Source organism: Rhea americana, unplaced genomic scaffold, assembly GCF_003343005.1.
Source record: "Rhea americana isolate MKP2758 unplaced genomic scaffold, rheAme1 scaffold_58, whole genome shotgun sequence".
NCBI classification, from domain to species: domain Eukaryota; kingdom Metazoa; phylum Chordata; class Aves; order Rheiformes; family Rheidae; genus Rhea; species Rhea americana.
In genome coordinates this window covers 3,546,107-3,572,470 of record NW_028186734.1, presented here as the reverse complement: position 1 = coordinate 3,572,470, position 26,364 = coordinate 3,546,107, and the positions used below count along the sequence as shown (strand labels likewise).

General features: G+C 37.7%; 2 protein-coding genes across 3 annotated transcripts; both read left to right on the top strand.

Moving 5' to 3' along the window:
* The first annotated feature begins 2,238 nt into the window (after positions 1 to 2,238).
* On the top strand, positions 2,239 to 13,245 carry CLUL1 (clusterin like 1). 2 transcript variants are annotated; one of them, XM_085319262.1, is made up of 7 exons: positions 2,239 to 2,341; positions 3,637 to 3,785; positions 6,213 to 6,380; positions 8,417 to 8,861; positions 10,088 to 10,225; positions 11,743 to 11,957; positions 13,078 to 13,245. In XM_085319262.1, exons 1-7 carry the CDS (start codon positions 2,239 to 2,241, stop codon positions 13,243 to 13,245), a joined length of 1,386 nt encoding a protein of 461 aa, XP_085175388.1. The 2 variants fall into 2 exon arrangements, with proteins under 2 accessions (XP_085175388.1, XP_085175387.1); XM_085319261.1 differs by having other exon boundaries at positions 8,417 to 8,867.
* Positions 13,246 to 15,384: 2,139 nt separating this feature from the next.
* TYMS (thymidylate synthetase) lies at positions 15,385 to 25,436 on the top strand. The gene is made up of 7 exons (XM_085319258.1): positions 15,385 to 15,627; positions 16,326 to 16,399; positions 17,613 to 17,787; positions 19,736 to 19,837; positions 21,073 to 21,248; positions 23,725 to 23,796; positions 24,715 to 25,436. Exons 1-7 carry the CDS (start codon positions 15,471 to 15,473, stop codon positions 24,850 to 24,852), a joined length of 894 nt encoding a protein of 297 aa, XP_085175384.1. The 5' UTR covers positions 15,385 to 15,470; the 3' UTR covers positions 24,853 to 25,436.
* The last annotated feature ends 928 nt before the right edge of the window (positions 25,437 to 26,364 follow it).

Sequence of the window (26,364 nt, the reverse complement as noted above, 5' to 3'; positions counted from 1 at the left end):
ATGCTAGCAAGAGAGATTTCCTTTTTTTTTTCAGCCAAAGCCCCAGAGCTGTTTAACAAATAGGTCTGTTAGGGCTACTCCTGGCCAATGGATTGCAAAGTCTGTGAGGGCTCTTTTCTTGGTATTCTCAGAAAAGAGAACTTGAAAGGTTTTGTGTAGTAATTAATCTAAGCCAAGAAGCTGGCAATATTTCAATAAACCAGCAATTCATATATATCAAAAAAATATATATATTGCCCCTCAACCCCATCATTTTCAGAAAATGAGAGTGGAGTTATCTTAATTTGTATGTGTCAAACCGGATTTTCAAAGGAGTTGAAGACTTTCAGTTCCCATTAGTTACAGGTTCTGAACTCTTCCTGATAGGTGTCTGAAAACAACCCCTTCCCTCAAGCTCTTGCCTAAATACCATTAATCATGCTGGATCTTAACCACTAATAATCAATTAATTCTTATGGACTATGAGGGAAAAAACTAGGATGTTTTAAAATTAATGTTACACACTAGGAGCTACAGGCATCTTCTCTTTGACCTCAAGGGAGCATTATTGCTGAACATCACAAGGAGGGATATGATCTAATAACCATAGTGTGTACATTTTAGATCAAGCATCTGTTATTATTTAAGTATTTCATTTCATAGTATCTAAAAATTCACGCAGGTTCAGATTCAAGACGTATTGCAGGCACACACATGGATTAACTGAAGAGAATCATTAAGGGGGCAAAATCCCCAAATATTAACAACTTTAATGATGTACAAAGTACCAAGATTTCCTTATCTCATTTCAGACTCTATTCAGATGCAGGCCTGCATCTGGATTGATGAATTCTTTTGATTTCTGTATCTTTGGAAGGTATATGAAGAAGGCTGTTATGTAATCCAGTATTTTTTATAGCAAATTAAAATTACACTGAAGAGATTAAATGTTGAAAGCTAATTTTAGCCAAACTAATTGTAATAATTTTCCTAAGAACATAATCTGCAGATATTTCCTAAGGTAAGAATCAAGATGATTGAAGAGTTATTAAGAAAAAAAGCTTCTGACTACAGGAAAAAAATAGCCAAATCCATATTACATTCTATTATGTAATAATGTCCAACACTCCCCCTAGTGGTTTTGCTTATACGGATGAGTACGAAGTCCCATACGTTCAAAAATCCTCTAGCCTAATGACAAAATGTCCTGTTAATAGGATTAAGTACCTTGTCATCAGATAAGTAGAACATGGCAAAATCCCTGCCACACATAGCAATTAGATCAGGACACAGCCTGATTCCTTCCTGACGCTGGGAGCAATTTGACAGAGGACGTGTTTCAGTGTTAATGGTAAATATGCTGGTTTTTACTTTTCTTTGGTAATTGGTTTGTATTTCTTTATAAAATTAATTAGTCTGTTGCTATACATGTAAAAGTACAATGTGCAAGTAAATCTAGAAGTAAATCCAGTTTATAAATAAATCCACGCCCTTAATTTGCATGTGCATTTGCAACTGATAACTGTATCTTCAAGAAGGCTATACTGGTTAACAAGTAGGAATGTAAATACTATGTTCACTTAATCAGATGAGAATTATAAAGCATAGTTGTGTGATTTCTAAAATACAAACCTCTCTCATCTAACAGCTCTTGAGAGGAAAATAAAGCAAATGGCATTTATTTCTCTTATTTTGTAGGAATTTCTTCCAATTGCCGATATGTTTATTTGTAAAATTGATTTGCTTGCCAATTTGTTAGCACACTTATTAAGCACTGTTTTGAAAAACAATGAAAGAAGTCACATGTTTGGAGACACGGAAAGGAAAAAAGTCTAAAAACTTTCTTTTGTAAATTTGGCAATAATGTCTAGTACGTGTACATTTATATCCTGAACTAACAGAAAAAGTGAAAGTTATTTAGTATGAGATCAGTATTTATGTGCATTTCACAAAGTAGAAAAGAGGCAGATTAAGCTGCATAAACTCCCAGTTTTATAAATACATATCCCGATTCCATTATACCACTGTGTAAACTCAGCAGAATTATCCAGTTAGTCTGAAATGATACATTAGAAATAATGTCAGGCTTCTTCATGTGTTTTCACTGACAGTAGATTTTAGGTGTACAGAAACTATAATAAAAGTTGAAACCAATGCAACTTGTATTATACTTAGTAGCTATTACATCTAGGCATTTGAAACACATCATGAAAATGCTGACATTTAACTGCAGCAACCTGCTTCTTTGACAGAGAGAACATGAAGACCTGTTGGTTATTTATAATATACATGCTGTGGTTGAATGGTCATCAGTGTGCACCAACAAAGCAGGAGGAAATGAATCTCCGGGAAAACCTGAAGAGTACGTACGCTTTTCTCATCAGTAGTGTGCTGGGAGGTCCTGGGTCCAGGTCTGTGGTCGGGCTTGCCGTAGTGCACTCTGAGCTCCACACTGGAGCCTTGTTGGAGTCAAGATGATCCACTGTCATATGTGAAACTTAGAAACTATGGCTGATTTTTGCTGAAGCAAAGTGTCCATACACACAACAAGGAGATAAGAAAAACCATGATGAGAAAAATCAAAGGATTAATAGATAAGCCTCCCTCTAAAAAAAAGTATTTACAGCATTTTCGCATACTGTTTGGTCCTTCATAGATTGTACAATATAAACTGAAAACAAAATGTAATCCAACAGATTTTGAGTTATTTTGTTCCCTTAAATAACTTTTACAAATGCTTATTTTTGAATTATATTCTTAGCTGGAAAAAGGTCGTTATTACAAATAATTATAATAAAATGTCTTGATCTAGAGAAAGTAGCTATTCTGCATATACTCATCTCTGAGACTGGATTTATTTTGTGGGTAGGAATCCCAAGAAGATCAGCCATAAAACACTCTTTTGCTTCAGTCTACTTGGTAGTATTTCTGTGCCAAACAAAAAGTTACGGGATAGGAAGAAAGATCTGAATAGAGAAATGAATGGTATAAGAAATGCTTTTGGTGATCTTGTGGTGACATATTTTCAATTTCTTTTGTAGAGTTCCAGGGATATTCATGATTTTTCTGTGCAAGAAACAAATGCAGATAAGAGATATGCAGAGCTACAAGGTGCAAAGTGTGGTCAAACTCAGGTTTTCACCAAAAATCTATGGTCATTGCTGCATAGGAAGTCTAGAAATTTTTTTATGAAAGAAAGTTGAAGGCTCCTGTAATCTCCACTTTCAAATTTCATAGTGTGCTTTCAGATTGAAGATAAATATATAGAATATGTCATTAGGAAACTGAAAAGTAGCCCTTGGAGATAGTCAAAACCTAACTAGATGAGGACCTGAGCAACCTGCTCTCGTTGACCCTACATTAAGCAGAGGGCTTGGACAAGGTAGTTTGCAGAGATCCCTTTCAACTTCAGCTGTTCTGTGATCCTGTAACCTGTAGTAGCGCAGTTGAGGGTTAGTATACACTACTGATCACTGGTGAAGGCTCTGGACTAGATTCATATCTGACAGAAATTGTCTTGGCTCCATGTTACAACATTCACTGTCTCTGTAACTGTAGGGGAAAACAGCTGTTTCATCTTCCTTTGTTATCAGTGCATGACAATTTGTGCCACTTTTGAAATCTGATTAAGTCACCTTGTAATATGTTTTTTTTCAGTATTATCTGAAGTTGGAGAGAAATATGTAGATGAAGAGGTAAAGAAAGCTTTGACTGGTATTAAGCAGATGAAAATTATGATGGAAAGAAATGAAGATAAACATGTAGGTCTGATGAAAACCTTGAAGAAGAGCAGTGAAGAAAAAAAGGTAACTGAAGTGCATCTGATTTTTTCTTATTAAGTTGTGGCTATTTTTAATCAAATATTAAACACTATTGAGTTTAGGCCAAAAATCAATCTAGAACAGAACTGTTAGAATCTCCTCTTTTCTGCAAGAATGTAAAACATATTGTATGTACACCCTGAGCAGCATACATCTGTTTATATGGTCACATAGCAAAGCCAGGAGTAATATGAAATCTTTGCTTCTGTGCTTTTCTAACTAGCATAGAAACCTCTCACTGCAGCTCTATACACCTTGTCAGTCCCTGTGTCCTAGAAGCAGAAGTTGAGCCAACAGACACCCTATCTAGCCTATCAGAAATGTGGATGTTTACATTTCAGAAGTTAAAATATTACTTTATATTTGTCTGTGTCTTAAGGAGAAGCATGTGTTTGCCAAGAACCTAGTATACTGAGGCACTGAACAACAGCACTGCTTACCTCACTGTTACCTTTTCCAAATTGCACACTGTTCTTTCAAAAGCTAGAGGTGAAGAGTTTCCATCTTTGCTTGAAAACATAACCTTCTAACTAAGACACGTACTGCCAGTTTCTCTCTGTGGTTGAATGTCTAAACTATTTTAAAAATGCAACTAGAAGAGGAGCACTTGAGAAAACAGTTGAGTCACCCTGGGTTAACATCTACCTTCCCTCGGCTCCTCCCAGCTGGGAGGTAGAACATGTTATCTGACACCGTCATGTTTGATCTGAGCTTTCTCATTTTATCCTGCAAATGCAAAGCAACCAGGAAAAACCTAGGCATAGTCAAAYTGATGGTGACCACCAAGTGGAAATAAGGAAGATCTGCAGTAAAAGGAACCATTAAATTCTGTATGCAGATTCAAACCTTCCTCTGGAGAGAGAACTTCAGTTTGTAACATCCACAAGCCTGAGCTGCTGTGACAGCACTATGCTGAGTGAAGCATCACATTTTACTTATCTCTCGCCTGCTTCACTAAATTCAGACTCAGGCAACTGTAAGTTACATATACTAGGTCTTTAGTGCAGAACACCCAGTAGCTCAGCTCCACATGCCCTTATGCACCATAGGTCAGAGAACACTTTCCAGCTTGCTTTACAAACTTCAGAACTCCATAAAAAAGATCAAAACCCACAAATTATCATGTGCTGCAGAAAAAGTACAGGGGATCAAGGGAATTGGTAATGTCATACTACAATAAGGCTCAATGCAAAGTGCTCCAATGATCCTGAGAAGTAAAGCGTATGGTATATTAAAAAAAAAAARGGGGGTTCTAACTATTACTTTATTACTTTCAATGAACTTGATGGAAAATTCCACCTTGTGCTCACATCTTTCAACTATATATATTAGCAAGCCTAAAATGGCTTAGCTTTCTAACATCTTTACTTCTCTGTTGTTGGCTCTGACTGATGATTTTAGAACTCATTCCCAGACAGAAGAATAGAACTTATTCCCTACCACAAGGGTTCATAAAGCACTGAATAAATATATTCAGAAAGAGCAAAAAATAATTAAACTTGGACTATGAATACTAGAATTACTATCGCCACTAAGCACACTCTGACATTAATTTTCTTTTCCGTAAGCCTGTTCTCTACTGAAATGAAATGCTGACAGAAAAGAACAGAACAAACTAATTAAAAGGTTTCAATCATACTTACGAATATTTGGAAATGTTGTACTTGCAGAAAGAAGTTCACGATGCCCAGTCTACTTCAATGTGAAGAACTGTTCTGTCTTTTATATTCTCAAGTCTATTCTAATGCCTCTTCTAACCATGGCTTGGCTTTGTGCCCTACCCAATGGAGAAAAATGCAGTAATTAGAGGAAGCATTGTAAAACGCATCCTGTCCCCCTCCGGTGTGGAAGGAGCGCCTCACACTTCCACATGATTAGGAAGAAAACTCCTTGCTACGGACTTTTGTTCAATATAATCCAAAACAAGGGAAATTTTATGTATTTCTGAATTACAGAAAGAATTTGTGTATGGCAAGGACTTAGCCTCATGAAATACTGGTCCATTTAAAAAATGGAGAAAAGCAGCAAAGGAGGGTATTTGTGGAACAGATGAATGCTGCAGATACGATATGCGGAAAAAGATATAAGTTGTGCACATGATCTTGTGAGGGACTGAATGCTTCTTGCACAGAAAGCCTTGTGTTCTTTTCATAACTTCGGAGATCCAGTAGACATCTGTTTGCTTTTTTAGGCTGTCCTCTCCAAAAAAGACATCAGAAAAACTATACAAGGAGTAATTTTTCAATTTTCAGTTCCCTCCATATGCGATTGCAGCTGAGAAAATAACCTATCCACGGTTAGGGATTAAAAGAAAAAGAACAATGAATAGCCAAAATGAGTAATCAACACTGGGATAAGTATTTAGAATATGAAACTGAAAAATGCCATCAACTGATTTTTTTTCTTATTTAGGAAGCTCTGCGACTTATGGATGAGGTAAAGGAAAGATTAGAAGAAGAAGAAAGACAATGTCAAATATCCTTGAAAAATGTGTGGGATGAATGTAAATCCTGTTTAGAAAGCACCTGCATGAGATTTTATACAACTTGTAGACGTGGTTTATCAACATTTAAAAGAAAGGTAGGGAGAAATACTGTTTATTTGAGAAATGCTCTGTAATTCATCTAGCAGTTTTACAGAAAGCACATCTGATTTTCTTCATAGCCAGCTCCACCATTTATATGATGATATCAAAATGAATTTGATTTTAGTGGTCTGGAAATGTGAAGTTATATGGAACAGATTACATTTGATTTTATTCACTGAACACTAAGCCAAAATCAGTTCTGTTGCACCCCGGTGTGACTCCTTGGAAATTGATTATTCCCCTGACTCCAGTGGAGTCTCTCCAGATAGACAATGATGTATCTCACAGTATGACTTGCATTAAGATGCTCAATAACTATTTGTGAAAAATACCACACAGATTCTTTACTTTCCTTCCAAAAAACAACAATTGGAAGTGTAGCTATAGTTAGTAAAACTGCATGGAAAAAAATCCACCTACATACACAACATCAGTCCTTCCTGTATTTATTTTATTTCATATCTACTCTTTAAACAACAAAATAGCTTTAACATGATTTAGTGCTTTTAACAGAGGATACTGTTAGCAGAGGAGATACTCCCAATTCTACCAGAAAGAAAATACACTCTCCTGGCTTGTGCAATTTTACTAAAAGATCTAACAAAATTGTAATCACATTTTGGGGGAGGCATATGCTTCAATTGCAGCTTATCTACAGATCCTGCACAATTACTTTTACTGAAGTTTTAGCCTTTCTGCCTAGCTTTCACATCCTCAGGCAAGTTTGCAGTACTACTCTTTACTATTTCCTGGCTAAAATAAGCAAATTTGATGACATTGGAACTGAAGAATAAGATAAGAACTTAGAGCTTAAACACGATACATTTCATAAATGACAAACCTTGGAATAAAGGTGCTTAGTATTTGTGCATACTCCTAAAGTTATTAAAATAAAAGTGAGGAAAGTATTAAATGTAAGCCTATTGGTGATACTTTGAGCTTTTTAGACTCGCTTCATGCATCCCTCAGAAGTATCTCTTGGATTTTCAGGGGCCTGTGGATGTCATTTTGAAATTATTGAAGTAACGCATATATATTGCACTGTCTTTGACTCTCTTAATAATTTCGTCAGTAAGCTATATAGTTTAACTGAAGCACTCATTTTTTCAGTTTAAAGTGAGAAATGTGTTTGGACCTAAATCCTAAATTACTTAAGGAAAAGAAAAAAAATGGACAAAGACAACAGCTGTGGCTGATGACCCAGAGGCATCAGGGCAATACTGGTGTAAGCTCCTCCTGCAGTGTAGCTTCCCAATCTACCTTCCCCTTAGTTCTGCCAAAATATCTGTCAATGTGGGCACTGCACTAAGGACAAGGTCAAGTACATGATCTGATTTTTTTTTTTTTTTAATTTTTGTAAATACACACACGCCGATGTATTTGGCAGCGTGTTTCTTAACGCTTATCAGTTTGCTAATGCCACAAACAGCATTTGTGGCTCCACAGAGCATCGTATGTGCTCAGGGATAGCTAGTGTGTTAAAGCACCGAGCAGGGAATAAATGGCTCAGACCTAAGGGAGGGGAACTGCATAAAGCAGAATGGTCACTAAATCTCTTGCATCATCAGACTATGGACTCAGAGCCGCTGTATCATTGATTTTAATTGGTTTCAGTTTGCGCAAGAATTTGAGCACTTGGCCACTGGTGAGAGAGGCTGAGGTGTTTACAGATTAGAGCGAGAACAACTGCCTTCTGTTCCTTATATTCGCACATAATTACCATAGAAATGTTTCCAAGATAAAGTCCAAATTGTTTATTGGATAAAACCCGTATGCCAATACTAACTTTGAGCCTCAACAGATTAAAGGCCAACTGGCAACCCTTTTACTCCAGATCTGATTTAGAGCTAAAGATTTAGTTCAAATGTACTTCCACACTTTAAGGGTCTAATGCCTTAAGTTACTTTAGAGAATATGCTGGGATTTGTACTTCAGGTATTGAAAGTCCATTAGTTTTATATGTGCTTCCCCGAGAGACGAAAAACTGATAAATTGTCTGGCAGCTGATCTATCTCTTTCTTACACACAGGTTGAAGATTTTTTGAGGAAAATACCTACACTCATATTTACGTTTCATGAGGATAAAGGAAAAGACATACAGTTCAATGAAAAGCCTGAGAAAGAGGATACTCAGCTAGTAAAAATGGAAGATTTATTTAGCCAGCTATTATCAGACATGGGCTCAATATTTGACAAAAGTTTTGTTTTTTTCAAGCAGATGCAAAAAGAATTCGACCAGTCTTTTCAAACATATTTCATGTCTGATCTGGATTTAAATGAGTCCTCCAGCATGCCTGCTTTCCCTGAGGATACTAACAGAAATGTTGGCTTACACAAAGACTGGGGTATACCTGGTTTCTTACAGACAGTTTTTGATTTCAGTAAGACAGTTTTTGAAGGTGTCAGTGAGGTGATTACTGAAGTGTTCGATGGATACACAGATAATAGAAGAGATTTGCCAGAACGAGCCAAAGGCAAGTGTCAGAAGACATGAAAATAAACCTCACTGTCAATGACATCAAACTTCACAGGATTGCTAAGCTATTGTTACTGACTCAGTTTGCGGTATATTAGCATAAGATACGTTGTGGAACCTCTGGAGGCTTTCTTGGGTGAACAGACATGGGTCAAGCATAACTACTAGTTAAATTAAAAGGCAGAAATCTCTTAGAAATCTCCTAGAAATATTGCACTGAGACTTCCCGGTCCTGATTCTCACAACAGTTCCCAGAGCTTTTTAGAAGTTCCTCAGAAGCTCTTGAATTCATGACAGATGTAAGTTTTCATAAGGCTGACTGAGAGATCTGATTTCAGTATTTGTCAGGAAGATGTATCATATCATATTGGCATGTCTCCAATTCAAAAAAAATTAGGATAACTCTGCGAGATGTCAAGGCAGATCCCTGTCCTTACCCAATGACATTAAGCTCTGCCACAGAGCTCAAGCCCTGGTCTAAGCTACTGCAGCAAAGTCATGTATCAATCAAATACAAACCAGTCATTAGATTTTTCAATAACCAGACAAACTCTGGGCATAACTTTGGTTTTAAGTTATAATTCTCAATAGATGGAAGAAACGTTTAGTCTTCAGCTAACTCTTAGAATACAAATCAGCTTTATCCTTTGTATCTTACTAATGAAAATGGAAAAGCAATCATCATTCAAATATATGCTGGTTCCTGATACACAGTAACTCTGATTGGTAGGCGATACAATTTGTCTATATGGTAGTCAGGAAATACAAAGCTAAGCTATTCTACAATAGTGATTTTTAATTATTCTGGTATTATGACTGATGTTACCTCAGAAATGAGCTTTGGTACTGTGCTCTCATCTAGCTGTACATGACTGAAACATCTTGACTTCTAAGGGTCAAAAAGGTCTCATCAGAACTCATTTGTTTTGGAAATAATGTGTAATAATATTATTAATCATTTGGCTATTAGTGGCAAATACACTAGCATGCCTTTAAAAGGGAATATACTATAGCGACATGAATTCCTTGAAAGAAAACATGTTTTGTATCTTCTCTTGATTTCTACTTTTCAACATTTTATTTGCATTATTTTGGATTTATGCCAGATATTTTGGTTTCAGGGCAAGAATTTGTATTCTAATACAAAGGCCAGGCAACAAACGAGTAAATTTAGCAAGACCTTAAGCTTACTGTCATTCTAAAAATACTATACTTTCATTCTAGATTCTGACAGAAGTGGCATGTTCTCAGAAATTATATCTGGGCATCAAAGAACTTCATGCAAAGAGCTTCATGAGAATTCATCAGGATGCCTGCAGTTCCATGAGAGATGTCAGAAATGTCAAGATAATCTTTTGCATGGTAAACAGTTATTTTCTCACTTATTTCTGTAATGTGTTGGCCATTCATTTTTAGATTTTGATGCTCTCATTTTGCACTGTGCTTTTTCCATGTTTTGGGAATTAACTTTCTGCTGCTGAATTTCTACTGTAACTATGGATTCAAACACTATTAGTCATTCCAGATGATTTCAATTACCTTTCCCCACTGTCTCCACACAGTGTCAGTATAACTCAGTTATTAACATATTCCTGTAGGCCCAAAGCAAGAAGTTCTAGACTCTGTAAGAAAGTATGTATATATTTTGTTAGAAATGCCATCCAACAGAGAAACAGGAGATCAGATAGTAATCGATCCTGCCTGGTGTAGAAGGGCTTAGCAGAAAGTGAGGAGAAGCTAGAAGTCCTGAGGTATTCCTGCAGAAAACCAGACCTAATGTCACACAGCATTTAGCACCTCCAAAGGAAAGCAATAGCTGCATAGCCTGTAATACCTCTTGTTGAACCACACCAACAAAGAGGGTTGATTGCAGAGCAAGAAGGGGAGTGCTTGTCGATATGTACAACGAAGACAAAGCTCTGGCATACACTGTCCATGGGCATCTGGAAAGAATTCAAACTGTATCACCTGGAGCTGCTCTTGGGCCTCCTGCTACAGCACAGTGTTTCTGCTGCTTTCAGAATTATTTACCTCCCCAAAACCACAGTGTATCCTTACCAAACACCTTCAGTACACCTTGAGTGTGGAAAATGTTAAATTTCTAATGACACATTTTGAAGAGTATCAGATCATTTCCATCTCACTAAAAATGTTTTTTTTTTCTATAGCTATGTATTACACCTACCAGTTTCTATTTGCAGTCACTATACTATCAACCTGACGGTGTTCCTTGATAGTGCTTTTTTAAAGAGTTAAACTGAATGTGTCCATGACAGTTTGCCTGTAGGAGTAATACACTGTTCTTCTTTAAACACATATTTTGGTAAACAAAACCCAGAAATTTTCAGTTCTGAATTCATAGCAGATACTGCTGGTCATACAGTAATGAAAGATAAAGTAAAATTAAGCCTTAGCACTCAACTGCAATGCTAACAGCATACGCTACAGGCTTTCTTGTAAAACCTATATGCTTATGATGCACTGAAAAAGGAATATCAACAATAAAAAGAAAAAAATCCTATAAGAGGAGATTGAGAAGTTGCTATATGTAACAACCACCAGGTCTTATTTAGCATATCAGAAAATCAATTGCCATGAATATGACATAAACCTCAAATTATTTGGTAAAGCATCGTAATACAGCAAATGGGATAATTAATCCATTTAGTCATTATGACCTAAACTAAATCCACCAAAATAGGTCAGTGAGAATTACTCTTTTTTTTTTTTTTGCATTACTTAAACTCCAAACCAAAAATACACTTCCTCCCTAGATTAAAAAAAATAAAAATCTTAGTTTCTGTTCTTCAGATAGAAAAGACAAAGTGCAAGACATAATGCCTTCCTATAATTGTCATGCTGGTTGTCTCTCTAAACAGATTGTCCAAATGTTCCTGAACTACACATAAAGTTTGATGAAGCCTTTAAACTGGTTAATCTCTCGGGTGAGCAGTATGAGCAGATTCTCCAGATGGTTCAGCGTCATACAGAAGACACTTCTTACTTGTTGAACAAAATGAAAGAAAGATTTGGGTGGGTGTCTGAATTATCCAATACGACCATCGGACCAGAAAACATTTTCAATATAGTTAAGGTAAAGGYTATCTACTGAAAGGATCTATTGCACAGTGTTGTCCTTAATATGTGCTTTGCTGATACTTACACTCTTGCAGATTGTGAATGTTTGTGTAATTTTTGGACATTAGAACATCAAGTTCCTACTTAGGTTGAATTTAAATATGTTTGAAAATCCCTCAATGAGCTGAAACTCCAGAGATTAGAAACTATTTTCCTCTAAATCCTTTTAGTCTGACAAATATCTGATAGACAAACCTGAATCATTGTCTAACCTAAGCAAATTGACACTACTAGGTTCAACTGGCCTCAGATTACCTTCTGATAAATTGCATTGTGCCAATCAGTAATATATCTTTATTAGAACACTGAATATATACCTATATGTCTATATTTGTACCTATATATTCCAGAGGTCCAAGAAAATAAATGTTATGCAAGTTATTGCAGTGGAAGCTGCTTATCAAAAACAACTTCTGTCTATATTCCAGTAAATACATCATGACTAACTGTATCTCATACACAAGAATACATCCAAGGTAAATTCAATTAATTTTGCTGGACAAGGGACAAATCCTGTTCTGCCATCTGATTCAGAAGTCCAGTTTACTACTATTACTACAAGAACTTTATACGAAATGATTGTGCAAGCTACCCCAAAAGCACTGCAAAATCAGGAATGCAGACACAGGCAATATTTAAGCATAATTTTCCAACTGAATTCTAGTTATCTGCTTTGGAAAAATAAAAATACAGAACTAAGATTAGTTTAGAAAAACATAAAGAATTACTTAAACCACACAAACTTTCTCATTAAAACAGTGGAAAAACTCACAAATTTTTGTTAAGAGACCAGAAACTCTTTATAAATGTAGTTTGTGGTATAAATATTAATATGTAGATCTTTAATATGGTCTTGCAGTGTCATGTCACCTCTTCCCACAGTCTATGATATATTTTACTATGAATTCAGACACATGCTGTCTTCTCAGAAGAAAGTAATTTTAAAAAARTAGACAAGTTTAAAATATTCTCCTATGTAATTTTTCCTCATCAAAAGTGTTTGGCACAGCAGATACAAACAAAACTGATAGAACATTAGATTCCAGTGTCTAAAGTACTGATTTTTTCTCTTCCAGGTGGTACCTGGGGATCTCTCTGGTACAAATGAAACAGTGGTAGACGTCAATATTCTGACTTCACCTACTTTTACCATTAAAATTCCTTCCAATTTAGACCCAAAGAGTACTGAATTCATTGAATACATAGCTGGGAAAGCATTGCAACTTTATAAACAGAATTTTTAAGTGGTAAGTTAGTTATATCTTCTTTCATAGAGAACATAGTTCTTYGTAGGAGATGTTTACATTGCAATGAACTTTAATTGGAACAGGATTCAGTCACTGTATATTCAAGACTTTCTCTTCATAAATGACACATAGATTGATAGAGAGATAGATAAAAATGTTATGGAAAACAAAAACAAATGCTCAATGTTCTAGCCTGCAAACTACAGACATGACAGTATTTAAAGACTCTACTTACTTAATATGAAACCATCGATCTTTAAGTAACATCTGGGATGAGATAATGCAATGACAAAAATTCCATGAAAAAGCAATTGCCTCACAACCACAGACCAGAGCTTTGGCACTGGATACCCTGTTTTTGTGTTCATTAATCAAGTATGATCTGGAATTACCACTATTCATTATGTTTTTATTTTAGGTGATGTTTAATGGTATGCTCCACATTATCTTCAGCCATGAAGGAGTACAAAGTCAAAATCAGCACCATTACTCGAAAGAGCTCAGTTTTACCATAAAATGTTCAGATTAACAGTGCTGTGCTCAGATTAACAGTGTTCTGTTAACAGATTCTGCGTAGTGGTATTTATGGGTACATGCATAAAAGGGATCCTTCTTACATACTTCTAATCATTTCTGTAGAAGGGGCTCATAGAGGCCCGTCTCCACGCTCCGATAAGGAATGGGGACTAGGGAAGAACCAGACAGAGCAACAGGGAAGAACAATACCTTGTATTTTGTAAACCCATGGAGAATCTTCAGGAAAGATGAGACTGATCCAGATGGTCCTACTTTGCTGTGGGGCTAGTCAGCCACCCTGGGAAGAAAGGAGGGCTCTGAGAAGAACAGCTCCAGGGGCTTCAGATTCTCCCAGAAGGGGCCAGAGCTGTAACAGGCAGCTTGTACAGGCAAATCATGGCAGTGTCCCACTCATCTTCCGAGGAGTCACTAGATTTGGGGAAAGGCTCCTCGTTAAGTCATGGGTGTCTTGACATCCTTACCTCAGCAAATAAAGCTGAGGAACATGGCCTGAACGGGCAGCACAAAAGTCTCAGAAGACAGGTAAAACAGATTCAACATTAACAAAATAAATTAATATAAGACAATTCCAGTAGTTTTTAATTGACTGTCTTTAATCTTCTGAGGTCAGACTCAGGAACTTTGGACAGATGAGAGAAATAGCTCCCACAAGAGAAGACCACAGAATACAGTGAATACTACAAATTTTTATTAGATTTAATTTTTGTTAGGTTTCTATTGGTGAAATTACATGTATAYTAAAAAGTACACATTTTTAATATTATATGCATGTAATATAATGCAGTCTGTAATATAATGCAGAGCACAGTCTCTACAATTTTCCTTCAAAATTCTTTGTAATTCATAGTTATCTGCAATATATGCTTTTTGTTCACACGACATTCATTTTCAAAGCCTAATGATAACATGATTTCAAAGCCTAATGATTAATCCCTTTAGTCTGATTACGATTTTTAGCCTGAATCTTTGATTCTCCTGTGCAGCCTGCCTTGTGTAGCCATCTTACACCAGAGAAAAGTAGATGGCATTGATTTACAAATGCCAATACCATTGCATGTTCAGTCTGCACAAGGGCCGCGGCACACCAATGTACGACGAAAGCAATAAGTAAAAAACYGACAGGAATATTTTGTACAAAAARGGAAAAAAACACTTTGCTTCATTCTCTTTTGCATGTTGTGTGTATTCCTTTAGCAGGATAGCRATAGTTTCCCCATATATTTGTTTTTCTAACATTATTTTCTCAGCTCAAAATGTTTAATCGAAAATCTTTTCTTCTCCTAGGGAAGAAGATGTGTGAAGTGTTTCTTCCATGACTCTCCTTAGATGAAGTGCTCCTAAGTTCAACGTATGGCTGATTGTTAGCTGTCTACAGTTAAAATAACTGCATATAAATCAAATTTTGCTTAATAAATATTGTGATGTATGAGCTAGCAACTCAAGACCGCAGTAATGGTTTTTCCTCCGTAGGCAGTGAGCTGTATTTCTCACCCGCAGCTCGCGCCTCGGCTCCCCCGCTAAGGGCCACCCTCCGCCGGGGAAGACGGAGCGGAGGGCAGGGGAGGCGGGAAGCGGCGCGGGGAGGCGGCGCCCCGCTSCGCCCCGCTCCGCCCCGCTCCTCCGGGCGGGAAAGGCAGGGCCGCGGCGGGCGCCGAGAAGCGGCGCGGGTGCTTTCTGGCGGCGCCATGCCGGCCGACGGGGAGCCGCCGAGCGGCGAGCTGGGCGAGCTGCAGTACCTGCGGCAGGTGCGGCACATCCTGCAGCACGGGCACCGGAAGGAGGATCGCACCGGYACCGGCACCGTCTCCGTGTTCGGCATGCAGGCGCGCTACTGCCTCCGAGGTGGGCCCCGCGCCTCGGCCGCTGCCCTGCGCCGCCTGACGGGGGGCGCCATCTTCCCGCGCGGGCGGCGGCGTTGCCTTCCCGCCGCTCTCCACTCTGGGGCAGCTTGGAAACCCTCCCCCCAACCCCCCCGCACACACCCCGAGGCTCGTTTGCGCATTTTTTTGTTGTAGTTGTTCGTTTGCTTTTCGTTTTATTTTCTTCCGCCTGGGCCGCCTCCCTTGGCGTCGCAGATCGGGGCAGGCGGGGGCTGCGGGTCTGTGGGGCTCACGACCGGGCCGGGCCCCTCGGCCGTTGCCCTTGGGCAGCGTTTCCCGGCCCTTCCAGTCCGCAGGCACAGTAGGAAGCGCGCTGGGCACGCCGCCTTGGCTGGGCTTTTATCTTAAGCCTCGGGTGTCCAAGTTTCCCGTGCGTACGCCTGCAGCTACACCTATAAGGCGGAGTTGTGCAAAATCCTCATTTCCAATTCATCTGCCTCCATCTGTCACCGTGCTTGGCTCCAGGAAAAGGAAGCCGTGTTCTCGCCTTGCTCAACCCGAACGTCAGCATAACGCAACTTTTCCTGACTTCTTTCTTCATGTCCAAACCGCTGAATGTCAGATCATGACGTTCTCCTCTACACAGAGTAAAACATAGCTCGGTTCACACTAAAAAGCTATCAGTGATCATCTCTGACACTTTTAAACTGTGTTTTTCAGATCAGTTTCCACTGCTGACAACAAAGAGAGTATTCTGGAAAGGAGTGCTGGAGGAGCTGCTGTGGTTTATCAAGGTTCAATAAATTTGGATGCCTCTTATCCGTGCCTGAGATATGTGTGTGCCTGGCATTAATAGCAATAGAATGGGTTAGCATGGAATGGATTTCAGAATTTGGGGCAGCTGCAGCTGCTTCTGTTCATACTGCAAAACAGGAAGAGACATAACAACCTAATATTTTTAAAGCATGCAGAAGTCCATTATCTTCAAGGCATTCCATCCATTCTATTGAATACTCACATTGTTACAAATCACAATGTTTTTTATTCTGTTTTTATTCTTTTATATTTTTTGATGAAACTACTCTGAAAAAGGGCTTAAATTGTTTTAACTATATCCCACAGATGGGAAGCCTAATACAGTTTCTCTTATTAATGTTTGAATATGAATATGAAGTAGATAGTAGGTTATTTAATTATCTACTTTTTAATATTGAGATAGTCAATGCTGATTTGGACCAAAACTGGTAGTGAGGTACAGATGCGGTAGGACTGATGTAAAGAGTAGGCTTTTTAGTAGTGAAAAAATTCATACCTTGTAGATGTAGTCAAAGTAATAAAATTCAAATATATAAGTATCCCTTGACATGCTATGACAAGTACTGGTATGGGAAGAGTAAGAGTATAGCTAACCACTTACTAGTTTGCAGGGCTCAAATGTACTTTTTTTTTTTTTAGTGTCTGCTTTTTAAAGATAAAGTACTAGGTGCTCCCTAAAACTGAGCACTTTTCACGTTGSATTTTTGAGTCTAGAGATTTGGACTTGGAGCGTAAGTAAATGAAATTTCTCTGGATTATTTTTCATTTTATCAAAAGGATTTTTAAGACTGTTCAGTTAGGACTTACTATAGGTGGCTCAGGAAAGGCAATGTCTAGGCTGTAAGTTTTTTATTTTTTTGCTGTTATTCGTCTGAAAAATAAAATCTTGTTCACTGCAGATGTGTGTACAAAGTGATACACCACAGTTGACCTTGTGATTGTACTGTTGTTGAGTGCAAAAGGTTAGAAGAACCTTGAGTTAAATAACAGGAGCATGGTACTTCAAATCTTAGCCTAGTCTCTGTTCACGATAAGTTGTGTTCTGTCCATGTGCATGAACAAGCAGACTATTCATCCTTTATTTTATAAGTGGAGAAATACCTTAGCCACTAAAGCATGATTCAGCTATTTCAAATCATATCCTCTGTCTTGTGAATAGGAATTAGACTTCTTGCTGTCTGTATTTTGTAGGGTTCGACAAATGCCAAAGAACTCTCTGCAAAGGGTGTGAAGATTTGGGATGCCAATGGGTCACGTGAATTTCTGGATAAGCAGGGCTTCTACGACAGAGAAGAGGGAGACTTGGGACCTGTTTATGGTTTCCAGTGGAGGCACTTTGGGGCAGAGTACAAAGATATGCACACAGGTAAGGACATAAAAATAGCACCTTTAATGCTTATTCAGATGGCTGTAATCCCTCTTTCAGAGGTCTGTGGGTTGGATGTGTGACTGTTAAAGGCATTGTTCGCAGTATGAGCTGAAAGCCAGAATAAATTATCTGTTTGAAAGGCTGAACATATATATATATGTATTTTTCTTTAACTGAACCTAATTATCCTGGAAGATGTGGCTTTGTGTATTGTAGCTTGGCATTTGTAGAACAGTCACTGATAGATGGAAAGACATGTCTGTATTGCCTTCCAGCACCACGAGCTTGCTCAGTTTTGATAGTGGTGGAACCCAGACTTCAATCTCTGAATACCAACCCAGGATCCTAATTCCATGATGTAATTGCACTAGCATGAACTGATGTTAGTGCACTACATTCATTGGGAATTGTGGAAGAGAAAGGTATTCCCTGTGCAGCTGGAACAAAGTATGATGTATCCATAGCAGATGATGCTGTGGGCAGATAAGCTAAAATAAGTTAGGATGTGATGCAGAATATGTTGATACCATTTTCAGTTGAACTAGTCCATTAGATTTACTCTCAGATGTCTTGGAGACTTATAAATTGCTGAGGGAGAGAATGTATAAAAGTTGTAGAGGATTTTTCCTTGGTAGTTGGTGTGATCTTTTTTTTAACTCTGGTAGATTGATAGCGTGATTAATTGTATTTTTTCCTTTTGTTTTTTGCCAATACAGTCTCAAAGTTGACATTAGTTATGGATGTTGACTTTATACTGGCATGCTAACAGCTACCAGAATTTAATTTTATGCTAACACAAAATAGAGAATTGACAAGTCTGAAAACTCTTACTAAAAAGTTTTAGCATTCTTGTATTTTAAAAAGTCTGAAGCATAACATAGCTTGGCAAAAATGACCAAGATAAATTACCTTAAGTAGCATTACTAATTGATAGGTAATTAACTTCAGGAGCTAACGTAACCGTCTGAAAAGGCTTTCTGGCATGATGCTACTGGCAGAAGAAATCCCTGAGATGGTAATTATGTATTACCATCTTATTTACCAGCTTGGGTCTCTTCCTGTAACCGTAATTTACTTATGCTTTGCAACAAGAGTTGCTAGTGAAAATTGTGTTACTAAGCATGCTGATTCACTGGCATGAGTCAGAACAACTAATGACTCTTACTCACAAATTTATTCTACCTATTCTGTTAATTCCAGTGTGAATTTTTGTGAATTTTTGATATAATTAATATTGGGCCTAAAAATCAGCCTATGGCGATCATTGTGGGAAATGTAATATGCTGTGCTATATGGGATTAAAGTTCCCTTCTGGCATTGAACGCCATGGGAACTATGAGTGCTATATGGATGTGTATATTCATCTGTCAGAAGCTTTCTCCTGTTGAACATAAAATAATTGTGGCATCCCGTGTTACTGGCACTCCATAATTTATTTTTTTTAAAGAAGCAGCACTGTAGCATATAAATATCTTGTTGCCCATTCCAGCACAGCTTTTGTCCTGTTTAGATAGCAAGTCACTATGAGTGATAAGGTGATGTGCTTGTTCCAATTAATTTTTTGTATTTCAGGCTTTGTTTCCTGGGATGTAGTTTTACTCAGACTTCTTATTTGGTCTTAAAAGATCRCTAGTTGTTGAGGCTGGGAAGAAAACGCTCTAAATGCGAACAGTTCCATTTCAATGAGCACTAAAAAGTACTCAAAGCCCCTTGAAGAGACAGGGATATACTGTAAATACCATCATTACCATTTTGCAAACCTTGGAGCACCTTAAGGAAGAGCAGCAAGGAATAGCTTACATTTGGAGAGTGCCAGCTGATAAATTTATCACATTCAAAATCATTTGGATATCATGTTTCAGTGGGAAAATGGCTAGGCTTAAAAAAAAAACAAAAAACAAAAAACTAATGACTTGAATCTGTCTGACTTGGTATCTTTCTTCAGATTACTCCAACCAAGGAGTTGATCAGTTGCAAAAAGTGATTGAAACGATCCGAAACAATCCAGATGACAGAAGAATCATTATGTGTGCTTGGAATCCAAAAGGTACTGAACAGCACACTTCAAGTGAATGTGGTTGCATGTTATCTTGCTGTATACTAAAATATGTGATTTCTAAATCCGTTATCAATAGTCCGTTCCATGTTAGTGGCTTTGCTTATTCTTTAGAAAACTACCAGGACTGTAGCTCTTTGCCTGCAGTAAAAATGGTCATGGAGTATAAGCTTGATTCTCCCTTCTATTTAATTCTTGTGTTCAGACCTCAATATTTTTGGACTATTGCTTCGAAGTTTTTCTTTCTAGGTTAAATTGAGGAATGTGTGTGCCTACCACTATCTTTAACATACAGTCTTTGTAGAAAGACTGTAGGTTCAGCTTTCATTCACCTTATTTTAAAAAGGCTAAAGAAAAACAACAAAACACATACAAAACAGTGCATGTCTCTTTAATCATATATGAAACTACAAATTTGCAAAAAGGCTTTGTAACTAGAGAACAAAAGTGTTATTTGTTGTAATCATTTTTCTTCGACGTAGGTTGTCTAAATATGTGTTCACTCTGTAGGGCTACCTCTGTCTGAGAGCTAGTGCCAGAAAATGTTTGACTTTAGCAGCATTAGTAGAACTGTGCACAAACAAAATGCCCTAGCATTTTTCCATAATGTCTCTAAAAGGGGGTGCCACATACTATTACAGCTATTGTAAGGTTAAACATTCTCAAATATCAGCAGCTGGTTAAAGGGTTACCTTCCTAGCTGTGAATGCACTTGTAGGTGAACACTCAGATCTTGTTTTCTGTGGTTTTTGTTTTTTGGGTTTTTTTTTGTTTTTGTAACTGATCATTAGTTTTATACCTCATCAAGCAGTAAAGGTATATTACAGTAGGGAAAGAGTAGGATGAAACAGTGAAAAATTGCTTTAGGGTATGTGCTTAATTTTACTCTTAATGTCTTCCTTTAGGGAAATGAACTGATTCACCTACCTAAGTAAAACTAAGCTGTGCAGCATTATGGCATAAATCTGTTCTGTGCAATATCTGCTTATGACTCTTCTGGTTCTGTAGCTCAGGAGACAGCTTGTCATGACCCAATCTTAATTGCTTAGGCATCAAGTGCTTTTAAAAAGTAGAAAAAAAAAAAGCAACAGAATGATAGTGCAGTTTGATTTTGGTGTCTTCTGTCTCATATAGTGCTTATTCAGTTTGTGCATCTTTTACATTTATGACCCACTAATGGTGTTTTGTTTTTTATTTCTCTTTCTTCTTGTATTGGAATTCCTCAGATATTTCCCTGATGGCTTTGCCTCCTTGTCATGCTCTTTGTCAGTTCTATGTTCTAAATGGTGAATTGTCCTGTCAACTGTATCAGAGGTCTGGAGATATGGGACTAGGAGTACCCTTCAATATTGCCAGCTATTCACTGCTCACATACATGATAGCCCATGTCACAGGACTAAAGGTAGGTGGGCTATTTGATCATTTTGCTTAATTTTGTATGAACAGTGATGGACTGAAAAATAGACTCATGTATAGGAATTTCTGGAGTCAACATAGTGTTCAGCATCTTTCCTGCATATGTGCAAGGAAGGGCCCCATGAATTGAGCCTGAGTTGTTTCCTATCTATGTTGGCAGTTGGGATCAGCAGTGTAAGAATTCTTAAATTCAGGGCAAACAAGCAGGAGATCTTTTTAACTGAACATACCAACTAGCTGTTTCACTAGTTTAATTCTTAACAGTCTGAACCGAGCATTTGTTGTTACGGTAATAGTAAYATAGAAGTTATTAAAAATTCCATAGCATGTGGGTTTTTTTTACTGGAAGTGAACATTACTGCAGTGGTTGATTTCAAGATTGTAATTTGAATATGCTGCCCACCAAACTYTGCTGTAATTTCAGTTGGGTATTTTTTCATTTCCTATTGTAAATGGTTAGGTGGAGTGGTAGTATGTGCTCAAACTGCTGCCCTGTCTCTAGAGAGCTGTATTTTTTAATTTGGCAGAGTAATTTACATGCAGTACAGTCTTACACAAGTAAAAAACCCTTTTCCTTAGAGCATTTAAAAATTATGTTAGCAAGGCATTTGGGCCTCATCTTGCTGCTATTAGCAGCAACGTGAAGGGAACTTGGATAAAATTAAAAAGTGGGGAAGAATAAAACTTCAGAGCAAGTGCAGATGTACTTCTAAAGCTTAGGCCAAGGGATCAAAGAAAATAGGTTTAACATTATGTCTATATCTATAATGTAGCTGTTACCCTGCCCCCATCCATTTTTTCTCACAACTCTAGTGGTTCCCTTAATGGTTCCTGCCCTTCCCTGCCTTCCCCCTGCCCCTGGCCCAGGGAGAGATCCACAAATCTTTTGCTTTTAAGATCCAGTCTACTGTGAATTACTATGAGAAATGTATCTGATACAGAACTCTATGGTTTGTGTAACATCATAAATTAGATATTTCGTATATTTTTATATTGGGTAGTGATAATTTTTACACTGAATATTTTTTGCACTAAGTGACATTAGCTGAGAAAAAATGTGCCCCCTAAAGACAGACATTTAGACCACTCAAGGTAGGTGTCTAAAGTAAATGCAAGGAATTCTCCTAACCCATTCTGTACTGCAGCATGGTATATCCAAGGGCTGGTCTACACTTTGGTGATAAAACTTAGATAAGTTGCCTTTAAATTGCTCAGGGGTTGCTAAGTAGCATAACTTGTGATCTTGCAAAACCTATTGGGATGCTAGATAAATGCTTTAGGGTCTGAGCTGTGGCTGAGAGTTGCACTACCAGAAACAATCTTGTTTATTAGTAGTCGAGGTAGTTTAAGCCAGCTTTGGCAAGTCCTACTTAATAGATGTGGAGTGGAAAAGTTGTGCTCATCACTGCCTCATCTGTTTCACAGAATCACAGAATGGTTGAGGTTGGAAGGGACCTCTGGAGATCTAGTCCAACCTCCCTGCTCAAGCAGGGTCACCTAGAGCATGTTAGGCAGTATTGCATCCAGGCAGGTTTGGACTGTCTCCAGAGAAGGAGACTCCACAGCCTCTCTGGGCAACCCGTTCCAGTGCTCTGTCACTCTCACAGTGAAGAAATTCCCCTTCACGTTCRGGTGGAACTTCCTGTGCTTCAGTTTCTGCTTGTTGCCTCTTGTCCTGTTGCATGGCACCACTGAAAAAGAGTTCAGCCTCATTCCTTCCCTGGCCACCTGCTAAGGTAATTGTAAACATTGATGAGATCCCCCCTCAGTCTTCTCTTCTACAAGCTAAACAGGCCCAGTTCTCTCAGCTTTCCTTCATAAGGGCGATGCTCCAGCCCTCTGATCATCTTTTGTAGCCCTATGCTGGACTCTCTCCAGYAGCTYCATGTCTCTCTTGTACTGGGGAGCCCAGAACTGGATACAGTACTTGAGATGAGGCCTCACCAGGGTTGAGTAGAGGGGCAGGATCACCTCCCTCAACCTGCTGGCAACACTCTTCCTAATGCAGCCCAGGATACCATTGGCTTCCTGGCCACGAGGGCACATTGCTGGCTCATGGTCAACTTGTCATCCACCAGCACTCCCAGGCCCTTCTCTGCAGAGTTGCTGCAGGTCAGTCCTCAGCCTGTACTGGTGCATGGGGTTATTCCTCCCTAGGTGCAGGACCCTGTTTCCATCTGTGTTAGCTCATTAGTAGTGCTCCATTCAGTCAGTTGCTATTATCCTAGCATGACTTCAAAGATACTTCTGTAAGTTAAGAAATATATTATTCATTAATTATTCATTAGCCTAGGAAGAGAGAGTCCTTGGAAGCTTGCAAGAAAGTCTTGATAAGCCAAGTCAATACAGGAGTTGCAATTCTGCAATAGACACTAAGAATTCATACTGTAAGCATGGTAATGTTTTGCTGTCTTGAAAACTGACTCTTTGAAGACCCCATGTGTATTCTCCTTTCTCTTCAGCCTGGAGAGTTCATACACACATTAGGAGATGCTCACATATATCTGAATCATGTGGAACCTTTAAAAGTGCAAGTAAGTACTTATATCCTTGTATCTTCCACTGTGCTTATTCAATACAAAGTTATCTTTTGCAACCAGACTTCATACTCTGAATATTATTTTGCAAAAATTAATTTTTCTTATTAACCATAGTACTTGAAGTGGGTAATGTTTTATCTTTTAACCTGTGTATAGCTCTGGTTACAAACAGAAATATAATAGAAATATGATTGAATTATACATCAAATTAGAGACAGATTGCTACTGTTCTAAGTCTCAGTCAAGAGATCCAGAATCTCTACCCTTTTGGCTTCATTACAAAACCTTAGAAAACTGTTCTGTCTAATACAGGTAAAATAAAATACCTTTAGGGTATATTAGTAAAGAATAATATCAATTGACAATAGTAAATCAGAACTACTATTGGGCTGAATATGGCTATATTTTCTTGAGAAACTAATTAGATGCAGTAGAAGCAAATTGGAAATTTATTTAACTAGACTTAGACTGAATATCCTCATCATATATGTGGTTCAGAACTATCCAAAGTGCCAGTCATTGGTTTTGGCCTTAACATCCCCATTAAAAACTGCAGCGCATTTGGTGCACACCTGAGTCAGAATTTCCAATTCAGTTTCCTCTGGAAGGAATACGACCGGGATTGCTCTTCAGAACTGAAACTGCTTGGATGATCGTGGAATCCACTTCAAAATTGTGCTCCTGTTCTCAGTGGAAACCCTGAAGTATTTCCCTCTAGCTCTGTTACACATTTTTTTTTCTTTTCTTTGAGTATAAGCCTTCCTCAGGAGGAAGGAGAATCTATATRGTGTAATCTAAATTGAGATTAATGAGATCTAACTTTAATTATGAAATTGCAGAAACAGCACGCCCTTAATCTCAGCCTCCAAATACAAACTTTGTACAGTAATCTTGGAACATGTTTTATTTCAGCTTCAGAGGGAACCAAGACCTTTCCCTAAACTCAGAATTCTTCGTAAGATTGAAGACATCACTGACTTTACGGCAGAAGACTTTCGAATTGAAGATTATAATCCCCATCCGTCTATTAAAATGGAGATGGCTGTTTAATACTATAAAACTACTTCTATTAACGTGGAAAACTAGCTAGGCTATCTGGCTTTCACAGTACTTCAAGTTACTCTTTTCTTTAAGAGAAAACCTTAGTTAATTTATATGGAGAAGATCCTGTTCTAGAAAGCAGCTACTTAAAAAGAAACAAATTTTATTCTTGAAAAAGTAGATACTAATAGAGTGATGTTGCCTTTGTATCAGGCTGTCATGCAGAACTGATTTTTAGGCATGGAAAATGGTGCTGTTTTTTTCCATCCGCAACAAAGCAGGGCAGACTTTAGCTTCTGTGTTTTGGAAGGTGAGTTTTGATTTATTCCCATTTTGTAGGCAGTACATATACTATACAGATTCTAACATAGTTTTAAATTGTTAATGAGATAATTTCCTACACCTTGCATTAGTTAGTAGTGGCTGCTTCAGTTACTACCTTATGGAAATGCAAACTTTTTCTTTGTAGTACTTGTTTACATGCTATATTTTGTACTGAAAATAAGAAAGTTTATGTATAATAGAGGACTTCTTCGAGGTTGAAAAGCTCTTTGAAATGCATATACTGTTTATTAAAACTTTTTAAAAATGTCCTTTGAAAGGGATGGTGCATATTTAATTTTAGTATGATGTTTGTTTATAGCTAGTAGTAAGTTAAGAGTTGAAAAGCAAAAATAAATTCTGTTTTACTTTAGGACCTTGGAAAGCGAGATTTAGCAAGGAAAAAAAAAATCCAAACTTAGGTGAACCAAGCAGGAAGGCAAAAGTTCTTAATGGAGCTGTGTCTGAAAGAATCTCCTCATATCATCTGTGTATCAGCATTTTTTGTTCTCCAGCCTTCTATAAATGATGAATTTCATACAAATCAAATACAGCTGTAGTTAAACCTAGGTTACAGGTAGCATTAGCAACAATCTGTCTGCCTCACAGGAAACCATCTGTATGTATGCTAATGATGAGTAAGTCACATCACTCATCATTCAAGTCCAGATCCCATAAGCATACAAACTAATTTTACATCTTGGAGTAGTAAAAGTTTAGCTGTAGAAGTGCTTATGATATTTGAGCCTAGCAAAATTCAGCTTTTGTCTCTTATCCTTGCAACCTTTGTAGTAACCTGAGTGTGTACAAAATTCCTCTTCAGAAATTCAGTTGTGGATAGATTACAGTTAATATTTCAGACACAGCATATTCAATATATATTTTAACACAGAGGAGTGCATAGTAATTTTTATTCAAAATAACTTGCTGAATTTTTAAGTTCAGTAAATTTGCCATCGCAAATATTGCAAAGTTGTTTGAATTAGTTCTAAAAATTTAATAATCAGTGGGATTTGACTCAGTTCATTCAGAGGCCTGAGTATAAGAGGATTGTTCGTTTTTCTTAAACTGATCATAACTTTCAGAAACATATTTTACATCAAAGTTATTTGCAAATCCTTTCACTGCACTGAAGCACTTATCTTCAGATTTTTTTTTTTTTTTTGTAGCACTGTCTCGTGAGATTGTGTGTGCTCTAAA